At 44.1% G+C, this 15,501-nt stretch overlaps 1 protein-coding gene across 1 annotated transcript in view; it reads left to right on the top strand.

Moving 5' to 3' along the window:
* Positions 1-6,733: 6,733 nt before the first annotated feature.
* The window catches only part of LOC129637734 (cytochrome P450 3A24), a 42,932-nt gene continuing 34,164 nt past the window's right edge, over positions 6,734-15,501 (top strand). The window contains exons 1-2 of the mRNA XM_055561996.1: positions 6,734-6,896; positions 11,130-11,223. Of these exons, the coding sequence (XP_055417971.1) occupies positions 6,826-6,896; positions 11,130-11,223 (165 nt within the window). The 5' untranslated portion in view covers positions 6,734-6,825. The remainder of the gene's footprint in view (positions 6,897-11,129; positions 11,224-15,501) is intronic.

Raw genomic sequence — 15,501 nt, 5'->3', positions numbered from 1 at the left:
ATTTCTCTAATAATGAGTGATGTTGAGCATCTTTTCATGTGTTTGTTAGCCATCTGTATGTCTTCTATGGAGAAATGTCTGTTTAGTTCTTTGGCCCATTTTTTGATTGGGTCATTTATTTTTCTGGAATTGAGCTGCAGGCGCTGCTTGTATATTTTTGAAATTAATTCTTTGTCAGTTGCTTCATTTGCTATTGTTTTCTCCCATTCTGAAGGCTTTTTCACCTTGCTTATAGTTTCCTTAGTTGTGCAAAAGCTTTTAAGTTTAATTAGGTCCCATTTGTTTATTTTTGGTTTTAGTTCCATTACTCTGGGAGGTGGGTCATAGAGGGTCCTGTTATGATTTACATCGGAGAGTGTTTTGCCTATGTTTTCCTCTAGGAATTTTATAGTTTCTGGTCTTACATTTAGATCTCTAATCCATTTTGAGTTTATTTTTGTGTATGGTGTTAGAAAGTGTTCTAGTTTCATTCTTTTACAAGTGGTTGACCAGTTTTCCAAGCACCACTTGCTAAAGAGATTGTCTTTTCTCCCTTGTATATTTTTGCCTCCTTTGTCAAAGATAAGGTGTCCATAGGTGTGTGGATTTATCTCTGTGCTTTCTATTTTGTTCCATTTATCTATATTTCTGTCTTTGTGCCAGTACCGTACTGTCTTGATGACTGTAGCTTTGTAGTATAGTCTTAGATCAGGCAGGATCAGTTCCATTCTTCTTCCTAAGATTGCTTTGGCTATTCAAGGTTTTCTGTATTTCCATACAGATTGTGAAATTATTTGTTCTAGTTCTCTGAAAAATACCATTGGTAGATTTATAGGGGGAGAAGGCAAAGGCAACCCACTCCAGTACTCTTGCCTGGGAAATCTCATGGATGGAGGACCCTGGTAGGCTGCAGTCCATGGGGTTGCAAAGAGTTGGACATGGCTGAACGACTTCACTTTCACTTTTCACTTTCATGCACTGGAGAAGGAAATGGCAACCCACTCCAGTATTCTTGCCTGGAGAATCCAAGGGACAGAGGAGCCTGGTGGGCTGCCGTCTATGGGGTTGCACAGAGTCGGACACGACTGACACAGTTTAGCAGCAGCAGCAGCTTTATAGGGATTGCATTAAATCTATAGATCACTTTGGGTAGTATACTCCTTTTTCACTATATTGATTCTTCCGATCCAGGAACATGGTATATTTCTCCATCTATTTGGGTCATCTTTGATTTCTTTCATTAGTGTTTTATAGTTATCCATGTATAGGTCTTTTTTTTCTTTAGTTAGATATATTCCTAAATATTTTATTCTTTTTGTTGCAATGGTGAATGGAATTGTTTCCTTAATTTCTCTTTCTGTTTTCTCATTGTTAGTGTATAGGAATGCAAGGGATTTCTCTGTGTTAATTTTACATCCTGCAACTTTACTATATTCATTGATTAGCTCTAGTAATTTTCTGGTGGAGTCTTTAGGGTTTTCTATGTAGAGGATCATGTCATCTGCAAACAGTGAGAGTTTTACTTCTTCTTTCCAATCTGGATTCCTTTTATTTCTTTTTCTTCTCTGATTGCTGTGGCCAAAACTTCCAAAATTATGTTGAATAGTAGTGGTGAGAGTGGGCACCCTTGTCTTGTTCCTGATTTAGGGGAAATGCTTTCAATTTTTCACCATTGAGGATAATGTTTGTTGTGGGTTTATCATATATGGCCTTTATTATGTTGAGGTATGTTCCCTCTATGCCTGCTTTCTGGAGGGTTTTTTTTTTTTTTATCATAAATGGATGTTGAATTTTGTCAAAGGCTTTCTCTGCATCTATTGAGATAGTCATATGGTTTTTATCTTTCAATTTGTTAATGTGGTGTATCACATTGTTTGATTTGCAAATATTGAAGAATCCTTGCATCCCTGGGATAAAGCCCACTTGGTCATGATGTATGATCCAGCCAGGTTATTTCAGGAAGCCTCTTGGAATCCAGCCAATCATGACACTGGCACAATTTAGAATTATGAGATCTAGTTCTATGCCCTGCATTCATGGTTTAATGTTTGGGCAAGATTCTTCCCCACTCTAAGCTTCTGTTTTTACATCTGTAAAGTGGGAATCAAACAATGCCAGCACTGCTTATCTCACAGAATTTTCAGGGAAATCAGTTAAGAGAGACATGAAAGAACTTTCTTGGCTTCCCTGGTGGCTCAGACCGTAAAGAGACTGCCTGCAATGTGGGAGACCTGAGTTTGGTCCCTGGGTTGGGAAGAAACCCTGGAGAAGGACATGGCAACCCACTCCAGTATTCTTGCCTGGAAAATCTCATGAATGGAGGAGGCTGGCAGGCTACAGTCCATGGGGTCTCAGAGTTGGACACAACAGAGCGACTTCACTTTTCTTTTCCTGAAAGAACTTTCTAAGGTGTACTGTGCAGTAGAGATGTTAGTGATTCATTTATCAAGAAAGAGAAACTCAGGAATGGAGTCGAAAGTGAGCAGCCATGAGGTCCTTCTCATCCCTTTGCTGTGAAGTCCAGGAAAGTGCACCTGCTTGAGGGCACTTGTGTGTTTCTTCATGGTGGGTCAGAAAGAACATCCCCGTGCCTCACCCCAGCCCCTACTGACTGGCTTGCTAGGGGCCCTCACCTTGTCTCTGTGTTGGGGCAGTGCTCTGGTCACAGACCCGTGATCTGTGAAATTGAAATCTAACACACACATCATTCCAGAGCAACACGGCCTCCCCGTACTGTGAGCAATTCTCTCAGCCAGTGGACAGGCTTCCCAGAAGAGGAGTCACCTCTGAAAGGAGAGGAATATCAGACTGACGGGGTCTCTTGCATCACCGAGTCCCTGACACCCTGCTCACCTCCCCTGATATCTGAGCCTAATGCCCAATTCCATGAGTGTTCTTTGATTTCCATCTCTGACTGATTGCTAAGGTCTGAAAAGATAAGCCATGTATCGTTGATGAGGACACTGTTTGTAAAACACGTATAATTAGTTTACCTTGGCAGTACTATAACTGTCTGTCTCTATCTTCCACCTGAGTAATATCAGGATCTTAGTCACATCTGCACACGAAGCACTTGGAATAGAGCTCTGACCATGCCAGGCCGTCAGTACACAAATGACCAGGTGAGAGGCGTGAGGTGTGGGGTGCTCTTCAGGCACACACGTCTTCCTTCACGGTCTTCATATGTGAGACTTTTCAAGTCAGGTGTGTCTGGCTGTGGAACGAAGGGCACAAAGACCATGCCTTCTGTTATTTCCGCTTGCAGAGCAGGCCATTTGCCTTTGCTAGGAAGTGGCTCTGGCTACACATTTTTCTGGGACTTGACTAGACTATTGACACTAGACAGATTCCAACCAGCTGGACCAGGCCCTGAGGTGAATTGGGAAGGTGATGGCATGTAAGGCTTAGTGAGAAAACCATCATATTAGCATATGTTTTGGAGGAAGATGAAAGTATGTAGTTTCCACAAGGGTTTTGTTTTCAAGAAGAATAAGAAAGGCTGTGGGTTTAGCTGAGTGAATTAAGTTGTCAGTAGCTATCAGATGACACTGTAATCTCTTCATGGGGATGTATTTTGTGTTCCTCTCAGTGGAGAATAGAGACAGGTGGGTCCTCATGACAAGCACCTGTCCTTGTTCCTGCTGAGGTGACATGAAGTCCTGGGTTCTGCAGACCCATGGGGGAGCCCCTGGGCAGGGGTAGACATGGAGACAGGGCCAGAATTGTGACCAATGTGCTGCTTCAACCTTGGGTCTCACTCTTTCACACAGTGGCTCTCATCATGAACCGGCAAATGTTGAATATCGGCATTTCAGAGCAGAAGACTTGCCATCTTTCTTCATATTGTTTGTAACATGTTTTGATCAATAGCTGTTGGGAAGCCACTTGCAGTCACTAAGCCTCAGTTTCTCTATCTGTATATGGGGGATTGTAGCATGACCCTCCTTAAAGATACCCAGTGTTTGTGTGTGCTTAGTCGCTCAGTCATGTCCCACTCTTTGCACCATGGACCATCAGGCTCCTCTGGCCATGGGATTCTCCAGGCAGGAATGCTGGAGTGAGTAGCCATTCCCTTCTCCAGGGGATCATCCTTACCCAGGGACTGAACCTGGGTCTCCAGCATTGCAGGCAGATTGTTTACAGTTGGTCATCAGGGAACCCCAAAAGGGATCCAGAGAAGGCACTAAAAGGGGGCAGAAATGTATCAAACTTCCTTGGACTTTCTGACTTTCCCTGGGGATCATTGTCCAGCTTCCCAGGTCTGTGCTTTGTTGGTACTCAAGCTTCCGTCCACTTCTCTCCTTTGCTGCCTCTCTCTAGGCTCCATGTCCCCAAGGATTCCAGAGGTATGCCCCATGCTGAGCTTGGTTGTGTGTTTCACTCCCTCCACCGGAGGCTGCTCCCCAGGGAGGGGACTGGATGGCTTCTAGCCCACAGTCCAGCACAATACCAGTGCCTGAATTAACTCACTTGGACTGAAGCAGTGGACAGATGAATGTGTTCAGATGTTACAGTTCTCATTGGAATGTGCATTTTCACAGGGACCTCCTGGAAGAAGTCTGAACCCAAAGATGACCAACTGATGGTAGAAATTTCATGCTCCATGAGAAGCTCCCAAGGAAATAGAAGAGTGCAGGAGACATAGTTCAGACTTGCTGCATTTTACTAACGAGACTTCCACTCAGGCCAGTATGGAGCAGCCCTGGGAACTCTCAGGCCAGAGTGAGGGAAAGAGTTACCAAGAGATGAGTATCACTTTCTGTAGAAGGAGTAAAAGTGAGAAAGGATAAAGGGAGAAGGAAGTGCACAAACACAGCTTACATGTCTTATGTTTCTATTAAGTTTTAAGAACCTTTGAGGTTTTGTTTTTCATATAATCCATGGTCATTCAGGCCTGGCAGATGCAGGACATGGTCCAAAGTACTGATAATGAGCCAGTGTAGATTCTCGATGCTCAGCCTTCATACTGCTCCCATCAGGAATTCAGCACGGATAGAAGGTGGCTCTAGTGGTAAAGAACTCGTCTGCCATTGCAGGAGACATAAGAGATGCTGATTCAATCCCTGGGTTGGGAAGATCCCCTGGAGGAGGGCATGGCAACCCATTCCAGTATGCTTGCCTGGAGAATCCCATGGACAGAGGAGCCCGGTGGGCTACAGCCCATGGGTCACAGAGTCAGATATGACTGAAGCGAATTAACTGCACAGGGGGAGGCCTACCAGCTGGTGATACCAACTGCTAGGCCTCCTCAGTATCAGCTCCTTGTTACCCAGTAAACACTCCCTGTTTTGTGCGTGCTAATCTGCTACAGTAGTGTCCAACTCTCTGTAACCCTGTGGACTGTAGCCCTCCAGGATCCTCTGCCATGGGATTCTCCAGGCAAGAATACTGGAGTTGGTTGCCATTTCCTCCTCCAGGGGATCTTCCCATCCCAGGAGCTAACCTGTGTATCTTAGGTCTCCTGCATTAGCAAGTGGGTTTTTTTTCTTTTATAACTAGTGCCACCTTGGAAGCTCCAAATGCCCTATGTGTCCACCAGTGGGAACCTATGTGCTCTGACCCACCCACACCTCACATTCCCCAGAGATAACATCCCCTCATGTGATCTTTTTGGAGTCCTGTTGCTGTACATGCCACATCACTGGTGGCTAAGGATGTTGGGGTCCTCTTGGCCATTGGGCTGCTTTTTTCTCTCTCTTTACACCTTTTGATCTTGGATTGCAGCCTTTCCAGAGAGAGGAGACCATTCTTTGATCTAGAATCTGACTTGCAGGATACTCTGAGGGTGGGACAGGAATGAGCCTGAATTGATACCATTGGGGCAGCCATCACCCTCTCCTCCATGTCCTGCCTCTCCTTCTGGGGCCCTCTTGTCAACAGGATCCTGGTGGATCCTCCTGAAAATACAGAGACAGTGACCAAGGCCCAGCCAGGCCCTCCTGGTGTGTCAACAATTCAGGAAAGCACTTCCGAAAGCACTGTGCTAGGTACCTGGGACATGACTGTGGCTAGTATCCAGCATGTGCCCAAGCTCTTGATCCACTGAGGGGACTAGAAGTGGAAACTGACTGTGGTGTGGGAGATAGTAGGATTGTGTGCAAGGGACAGAAGTCCCCAGAGGAGGAAATTGTTATATCTGCTCAAGGAGGTTTGTTTGGGAAATCTCTAACACAGATGTTCTGTCTGAACTTCATTTTGAAGCATAATTAAGAGCCTACAAGGGAAACAGGGGCATTCCTGGGCAGAAAAAAAAAATCGTATGAGTAACAGTAACAATCAGTACAGCCATCTTGTTTGACCCCCTAGAGAAGGAGATAACACCTGACTCCAGTATCCTTGCCTGGGAAAATGAACAGAGGAGCCTGTCGGGCTGCTGTGCATGGGGTCACAAAGAGTGGGGCACGACTTGGCAACTACACCGCCACCATCATCTTGTTTGAACAGTTTCAAACATTTTGGACTGCAGGCAACCCTAGAGACACGGCAGTCTAGAGGAGAATTAAAGCCAGGGGCTTTATTTGAGTTTCTGTAACCTTTGGGCTTACTGTTAACACTGATTGAGTTGTTTATTGATTTCCTACAGAATATGAACTCAAGGGAGGTTAAACTGTAATGTGTATGATGCTCGGCCAACTACCAAGGCCGAGAGGGCTCCTGCAGGTGGAGCCCAGGTGGCTCTTCTATTGGTTGCTGCTCCAGCCCCACCTCCTTTCTCAGCACATATATCTCTGAACTGCACTGAATCTCCACCTAATGTGAACAGAAGCTTCACACTGAGAGGCAGGCAGAGAGCAGCACACACAGCTGAAAGGAAACTCAGAGGAGGGAATCGCCAAGAAAGTGGCCATGGAGCTAATCCCAAGCTTTTCCATGGAAACCTGGGTTCTCCTGGCTATCAGCCTGGTGCTCCTTTATCTGTGAGTAACTGTTAGGCTCATCTCTTCTAAAACCTAAGTCTTGGGGTACTAAGCAGAAAAGGGGGTTCCCTTAGTTTTTTAAAGTTCAAAGTAAATGGAGGGGAAGTTGCTCAAGCATCAGGTGGTATGGGCACCAAATGGATTATTATCGATCTTACCCACATCTGTTGAAGGAGTTAACTTTACTCCCGAGTTGCTGTTAGCATAGTTAGGAGGGTTTTTGACATTATTTGCTCCTGAGAATGACCCTCTGATTGACTACCAGTTTGCATGAACCTAGAGTAGTCAACCAGAGTCCTTCAAGGGCAAATTAAAAACAACTGGCCCATGTACAGCATAGTCCTTACTGATTCCCATGGCTGGGAATCCTGGAGGCAAGGATCAATGTGGTTTTTGTTTCAGTCTCTCCGACTGTACCTGCTGCAAGAGACATGAGGAAGTATCGGCCCCTTTGTCACTCAGGAGTTCCTGCTCCGGACCCTTCTTCCAGGTGTTATTTACACAAGGCATGGGGTGCACCCCGACTTTGTTGGGAGGCCTGAGACTGAGCACCCTTTTTTTCATGGTCAGACCTTCCCCTTTTCTGTGCCCCTCCTCAGGGCATCCCTTCCTAAGACTCAATTCCTGCACCCTGTACTCTGCAGAAATTATCTAGTTTCCAAATGAGAAAGCTTAAGATCTGAGGACACTTGGTAAAAATCTTGAAATTATATTCATTTCTTTCACCTTTTCTCTCAATCTCTGGAAGGGTTAGAATCAATGTACATATTTATTTTCCCTGTGATATGAAATCTGCTAAGCCTATAAGAGGCACAAGCCCCAGAGTCCAATTTGGATTTTATTTTCCCTGTGTAAGTGTGGCACAGGAGGTTGAATCAAAACCATCTAGCAGAAAAATTCCTTTCAATGTTGAGATTCTGGTATCATGGATCAGGTTGGGAGAGGAGTTATTTCCAATGAGTGATTAGAGAGATACCCCTACAAATCACATTTAGGTTCTGTGTCAATTTCATTTTCACTAAGTGTAGTAAATCATGATGACATGTACGTGGGTAATATTAACCTCATTTTAATTACTTGAAAGAAATATTAGAAATTTAAGGTATTTCAGCAACATATTTTCTGTCTGCTATTATAACATTAATTGGTACAGTTTAATTTCATTCTATTTAGTACTGCTGCTGCTGCTGCTAAGTCGCATCAGTCATGTCCGACTCTGTGCGACCCCAGAGAAGGCAGCCCAACAGGCTCCTCTGTCCCTGGGATTCTCCAGGCAAGAACACTGGAGTGGGTTGCCATTTCCTTCTCCAATGCATGAAAGTAAAAAGTGAAAGTGAAGTTGCTCAGTCGTGCCTGACTCTTAGCGACCCCATGGACTGTAGCCTACCAGGCTCCTCTGTCCATGGGATTCAAAATCAATATAAGTATTTCCAGCATGTGGTTTTTCCCTGAAGGACAAAAGAGGACTGTTTCTAAGTGTTCCAGCACCTAGAAAGGTATGTAAATAAATTTGCCCTCTAGAATAATGCCTGGAATATGAATCTAATATAGTAAAATATTCCTGTGATATATCTTTTTAAATATGCATGTCCAGCAAGCTATTTTAATCTTCAGGGCTGACGAGTATACATGTCTGGGAGCCAGTGATGATATGAGAGGCATCCAGAAAGAGATTGGGATGGAGGGGAGAATATTCCTCTTTCCTCAGAGCAGATCCCCCAGAGTTATTCCTCAGACCTGGTCCCACAGGAGGTCAACAGGGTTGGCATCTCGTGTGCTGGAAGCCTGGGGACAAGACACGATCTCAGTCACACTGTGTGTGGCCCGTCTGACAGTGGGGCTGGTGCTAGCTAGTGTCCCACCAGGCAAACATCCCTGTAGCCTGAGAAGGTGCTGGTGCAGCCAGGAATCAGCCGCTGCAGGCAATGCTACCATTATGCCGACACAATGTAAAGACTATAAAAATGTTGGCTTTATCTTTAGCCCCTTCCTTTTTACCCAAAATAGCATTACTGTACCAACCAAAAAGTAAAGAGCTAGAAAGAAGCCAAATAATTCACTCAGTCCACCTGCTGCCTTGATGGAACCATGTGAATTTAGACACTAGACCAGAGCTCTCTGTGGGACCAGTGTTGCCAACATGTTCTCTCAATGGCTTGGCATCACTTTTGAGTTTATGTAGCAACCCACTCCAGTATTCTTGCTTGGAAAATCCCAGGGATGGCGGAGCCTGTTGGGCTGCCGTCTATGGGGTCGCACAGAGTTGGACACGACTAAAGTGACTTAGCAGCAGCAGCACACTGAAGGTTCAGAAGCAGACATTGACTTGCCCTGTTTGTGAAGACAGAGGAAGCAACTGGGGTTTGAATAGCCCAGGCCATCTCTTTTGTGGTGATTGGTGCCCACACCTCCACCACTTGCTTTGGAGGAAAGAGAGACATAGCCAGCTGCACCTGGCCAAGGTACCTCTGTGTGCTTCCAACATAGGCACTTTCCTGAAATTTTTTGGGTTTCTCTTATCACATACTTTAAGACCGCTAGATTTCTACAGAGATTTGAACCTGTGCTACCATAAAGGCTACCTTCCAAAGAAGGAGAGACAGGAGCTTACTCCAATATTCTGGAGTTTTTTATGGTCACTCATTTTTGGTCACAAAAAGTCTTTTGCTCTACACGGAAAGGTAACTGAAGACTGGGAACCCTGATATCTCTTTGTTGAAAGTGCCCGCAGGGCATGATGAACCATTCACACACAGCATGCTTTTCAACCATACCTTACTAATTTGCCTCTAGAGAGTTAGCCTTGGAGGCCTAGCAAGTTCATGTTTAAACCATTGATGGCAGTCTCTTCCTTCAGCCTCTCCTTTCCTGCACTCTGTCATCTCTCAGGAACACCAGAGTGAGCAGGCCTGCAAAGATCCACAACTCGGAACTGTGAGCTTGCACACGTAATACATGAAGGATAACCTGCAGGCAGGCCTGCCATAGGGAGCACCAGCCCTGGTTGGTTTTTAAGATAGTTGAAGTGCACAGGAAGTAATCTAGCTGCTTTATGATTGAGAATCTTCAGAAAAATGAGTGTATTTCAGGCCCTGGGCTTAGCAGGTGGTTGGAGGACCAGATGCCATGAGGTGGGGAATGGTCTGGAGATGGATCCTTTAGTCATTGATTCATTTATACAGTTTTAGGGAACAAAAGGGTCAATCACCCTTTTTTGTAGTTGAAGTCAACCAAATTGCCTGGTGACAGAGTCATGGGTGTAGCTGAAAGGTATTCAGTTTCTATGATGGCAGTGGAAGGCTTGAACACAGTTTTCATTATACAGACAAGAACACTGTGCTTGTTTTAATGCCGGCTTGTGAAGACAGAGTTAAGAAGAATCAGATCCAGTGTTCTTGCCTGGAGAATCCCAGGGACGGGGGAGCCTGGTGGGCTGCTGTCTATGGGGTCGCACAGAGTCGGACACGACTGAAGAGACTTAGCAGCAGCAGCAGCATGGAGTGAGGTCTGATGCACTGGCCACTTGATGGGAGGAGCTTACTCATTGGAAAAGACCCTGATGCTGGGAATGACTGAAGGCAGGAGGAGAAGAGGGAGACAGAGGTTAAGATGGTTGGATAGTATCACTGACTCAATGAACATGAGTTCGAGCAAACTCCAGAAGATAGTGAAGGACAAGGAAGCCTGGCATGTTGCAGTCCATAGAGTCACAAAGAATTGGATATGACTGAGTGACTAAACAACAAAACAATATAGAGGAAAGGAGAAAGATAAGAACAATGCCAAGGTAGACTCTAGAAACTCTGTCATTGGGCAGATGCAGTTAACCAAAATCTCATGTTTGATACAGAAAAAAAAAGTTTCCCCTTTGTATCTAGAATGAGAATCTCTAAATCGTGGAAGAGTTAACTTGCTGAATACATATGAATGAATTTTTTTGAGGAATTATAGCCTAAACCTCTCAGGAGCTCTCAAATTTAAATATTTATCAAGCATCCACTCTAGGATTAGGACCTTCAAGATTTCACTTGATGGTGAAAGTGATATAGTCTCACCATGCAAGAGGGAAAGAAGGTGATGAATGAAAGTAATTATTGCTTTTGGAATTACTGTTGTTATTTATCACCTACATGTTACCTCTCTAGGCTGACAGTTCCAGTTCCAAGGCTGTGACTGGCCAGCTCCACATTTATTCCACAATCCCTGACCTGGATTTTCTCTTTCACTTTATAGATATGGAACTTATTCACATGGACTGTTTAAGAAGCTGGGAGTTCCTGGGCCAAGACCTCTGCCTTATTTTGGAAATGTTCTGTCCTACCGAAAGGTGTGTATTGTTTGATGTCCCTTTTTTGCTTCTTATTGCAAATCCCAGATGAGTGCAGTAAAAATTCTCCTCCTCAGGAGGCAGTTGAGAGTTTTCTTACTTCCCAAAAATGGCATCGTAGGCCCCACCCACACATGCCCTCTTTAGCCTCTTTAGGCCTCTATTGTCAGCTGTCAGGAGCCTCAGGTTTGCCTCCTCAGACAGCTGAACTCTCTGGCTGAGTCAGCACAGGACTTGAAGTTCCATCTTGTAAGCTTTGTGAAGAGGGTCTTATTTCTGCCAGGTGCAGATTCCCAGCAAGGCACAGTCCTAATAATTGTCAGGAGAAAAGCATGAAGGGATGCCTGGTCATGGCTCTTAAGCAGCATACAGTACAGTCAGATGTATCCTGTTGGTAGCATAAGCTCTGGGTACCCTTTTTTCTCTTTCTCCTGAATTGCTTGGGTGCTTCAGTTTTAATGTATCAGGTAATTTGCACATACTTGAATTCTCTCAAGAACTGCTAATGCCTGCAGGTTTTGTTTTTTTTTCCTCACATTTTCTGCTCTACCTCTGGCTACACATGACATCTTTTGGGATATGAAAAATGGAACAAAAGCTTTCTGCTTTTCTTCTGTGCCTTCAAAGCAGGCACCTCATGGATGAGTTTGAACAGGGAATTAGTGTAACTGAGACAACATGGTGGTTGTCTATTTGCTTCAGATACTTAACCGCTAAATAAGTTGTGGAGTTTTTAAAAATAAGGCGGAATCACATATACAAAAATCACTAGAAAGGATATGATTTGACAAAATTATTAGAAGTTTAATTTAACTGAAAGGAATGTACCAGGTGGCAGATGGACTGTGAATTCTGATATTCATTCTGCTCTGATGCCTCCCCAGGGCCTGGCCACTGAACTGAAGGTCATGAGCTCTATTCAGATGTGTATGGGCAGAGCCCTGTGTGCAGGCTGCTCTCTGGCTTAGATTTCCTGTCCTGCAGACATGAGGCTTGTTTCTCAGATCCTGATTCTCCCAACTGAGGTCTTTACTGTCTCATTACTGCCTTAGAATTTCCTGAACATTTTTCCATTCGAAGAAGTAGTAAGTTCCTCTCCACCTTTCCCAGGTGAACTCTTTAGTAGATGTACCCCAACTCACATTTCTGAGACCCTCATTTACTTGTTAAAGCATTAAATATCATGATAGAAACTTAGGGATAGGCTTTTTTTTTTTAAGTTATAGAAGTAAAAACTCAGGACAGGTTTTTTTTCCTGTCTGTATGTGTGTGTAGCAGAGTTTTATTAAAGTATAAAAAGGGACAGAGAAAGCTTCTAGACAGACATCAGAAGGGAGATGGAGAGTGGCCCCCTCACTAGTCTTAGCAAGGGAGCTGTATACTTTTTAAATTGGTTATTACAATAAATCAAAAGAATGTCTCAAGTTTGTAAAGGTCCTACCAGACCCACTCCCACAATTTACGAGTTTCAAGATAACAAGATTAGTCAGAAGGTTCTTGCTAAGGAGAAACATGTCCTCAAGCAAGATACATTGTTATATTGACTAAGACAAAGTAATATAGAAAAAAATATTTGTCCTTTTCTCCTTGAGAGCCTCAAACCCCTTTCTCCTCCTTGGGGAATCTGGACTTTTTATCAGCCTGCCTAGGAATTGACTCTCTCATCCCCCGCTTTTCTTTTAGGAGAATTATGTTGCCAAGGGAAAGGGGCATCATTTTCATCCCATAACTACTTCCTGCTGTTGAGGGGCATAGTCCCTAAATTGTTGAGGCAACATATTCTCCTAACCCTCATGTTGAGGGTGTCTGATCCAGGGGCCCCAAGTAATAGTTTGAGGAGCCTGTGGCATTCATAGGAGCTTGAACAACCATTTGTAACTTAAGAGGTTTCAGCCAGTTAGAAACAAATCCAGTTACATAGTTATAGATGTAAGGCAAAATGGTCATTAAACCAAGTTAAAACATAATCAAAATTAAAAGTTACATTATGTCCATAGTTACACCAGTCCATCTTAGGATTGTTAGATGTCATCAGATCAAGAAGAGGCATCACATATGATTGTTGTTCATGAAGGTATTTGCAGAATTGAAGAAAGTACTTTCCTTGAAGCAGAGAAACCCACCATGGGAAGCCTTCAATTGATTAGGAGGGGGAGTGCTCCACAGACCCAGAAATTAGACCAATGTGGAGGCTGGGTCAGGGATCACCTCCCAGAGTTCTAGTAATGTCTGTAGAAAAGCTGAGTCACATAGTTAGTTAATTCTAAGGCTTTAGGATCTATAACAATATCTGTATGCAAAAACAGTCTGTCATAGAGAGAGTCCCTTTTTTGGGGGGCAGTTTGAGCCCTCATTATAAGCTGGGCAAGGCCCCCATAACCCAGAATCCAAATGTGGCAATAGCCCATAATGCCCAAGAATCCTCTCAATTGTCTTAAAATCATAGGTAGAGGATGATTTAGTATAGGTTTAATGTTAGAAAGCATCATCCTTCAAATCAGTCACTGAAAATTATATGGCTTGTTTAGGAATTTCAGACAATAAAGTACAAGAATTAGGCACTTATTATTTGTATATCTAGAACAAGTCTCCACTTATCATTTGACCCTTTTCACACTCAAAATAGGAATGTTGCATGGACTATTGTAGGGAATTAATAGCCCTTGTTCCTTTAAATTTTCAATGATAGGCTTTAACCCTTTCTTAACCTCAGGTTTTAATGGATATTGCTTTTGATATGAAAATATTGCTTGATAAGGACAGGAACAACATTTTGTGTTTGACCCACAGTTTTTCCATCAGTCCACACTTGAGGATTTACATTTTTTTCAGTTAAAAGAACGGGTTCCATATTCATGAAAACAGAGGCCCGGACTTTGTTCAGTATATCCCTCCCCAGAAGAGGTGAGGGAGACTCTGGCATGATTAGAAACTCGTGAGAAAAACAGCTCAGAGTCCCAGTTGCAGCTTAAAGGATGACTGAAATAATAACATTTGGCTGTTCTGACAGAAGCGGACCAGGGGCTTCAGTGAGCAAAGCGAAAGCTGCCCCAGGGTCCAAAATAAAATCGACTGGTTGGCCCCCCACAGTTATTTATGCCCAGGGTTCCTCAGGTGTAATTAGGGTGGGAGCTTGTGTGGTGACCCCCGGCATCTTTGGTCCTGATTGTCCTGAGAGTCCGACCCCTGGGGCCTGCACCTTAGAGGGCAGTCTCTTCTCCAGTGTGGTCCTTTGCAGACCAGACATGGAGCCGGGAGTGGCATAGATGCCTGAGGGCACTCCCACTTGAGATGCCCCTCCTTTCCACAGTAATAACAAGCCCATCCCTTTTCACCTGGGTCCCTCTGGGCATTTTTCTCAGGCTTTTTCAGAGCAGGTCTAACAGCCATTGTTGGGGCTTCAGTCTTTTGCCTGGTTCTTTTTTCCCCTCTTATTTTCCTTCTCATATTCTTTACCATAATATACTGTCTGAGCCAGCTGTAACAGTTTTTCTAAAGACTGATTTGGTCCAAATGCTAGTTTTTGTAACTTATGGCAGATATCTGGAGCCCACTGAGTGAGAAATCTGTCTTTTAAGATCATTTCTCCCTCTGTAATTTCAGGACCAATGTCAGTAAACATGAGGAGAGCCTCCTGTAATCTTTATTAGGAGTTTACCAGGAGTTTCCTTCTCTCCCTATTCTATGTCAGTTAACTTAGCATAGTTTAAAATCTTAGCATATGCTCTCTTGAGTCCTTCAAGAATACATCAGGCAAAGTGGCTCTGTTATGGGAACTGCTTGGCTCCCAGTAGGGAGGAGGGCTATTTTGTGATCCCTCTTTCCCCTTGCCTCCAAGCCATTCATCTCCAAAAGTAATGGCTTCCCCCAAAACTTGAGCTCTCAAGTCAGGAGTCAGCATCTGTCCCAAGACATATCCTCTAAATAGTCTACCTAGACTGAGGCAAGGCCTCCCGGAAGGGTGCCCTGATTCTCAGCCTGTTCAATTGGCAGCCCCAGATACAGGGGCAAAGTAAGAGAACAGGAGGGAGCTGAAGGTTTCACACCCAAGTCTGTACCCTTAGGACACAAGTCTGGCATGTCTCACAGAGAGATAAAGAGCAAACATATATGGCACTTCCACCCATTTCTTTGTTTTCTACAGAACTGATCTAATTGTAAACAATATTGTAATTGAGACTCCTCAACAGGCCAGTGTTCCCTGTCTTCCAAAGGATACCATGGCCATTTGGTATCACAGAAGAAGATCAGGCATGTCTTTTTAAACTCTGGGGATCA

The sequence above is a fragment of the Bubalus kerabau genome, chromosome 23, assembly GCF_029407905.1.
Source record: "Bubalus kerabau isolate K-KA32 ecotype Philippines breed swamp buffalo chromosome 23, PCC_UOA_SB_1v2, whole genome shotgun sequence".
NCBI lineage: Eukaryota > Metazoa > Chordata > Mammalia > Artiodactyla > Bovidae > Bubalus > Bubalus kerabau.
Note: the sequence above shows the minus strand (reverse complement) of the source record. Positions and strands in the feature narration are given on the sequence as shown.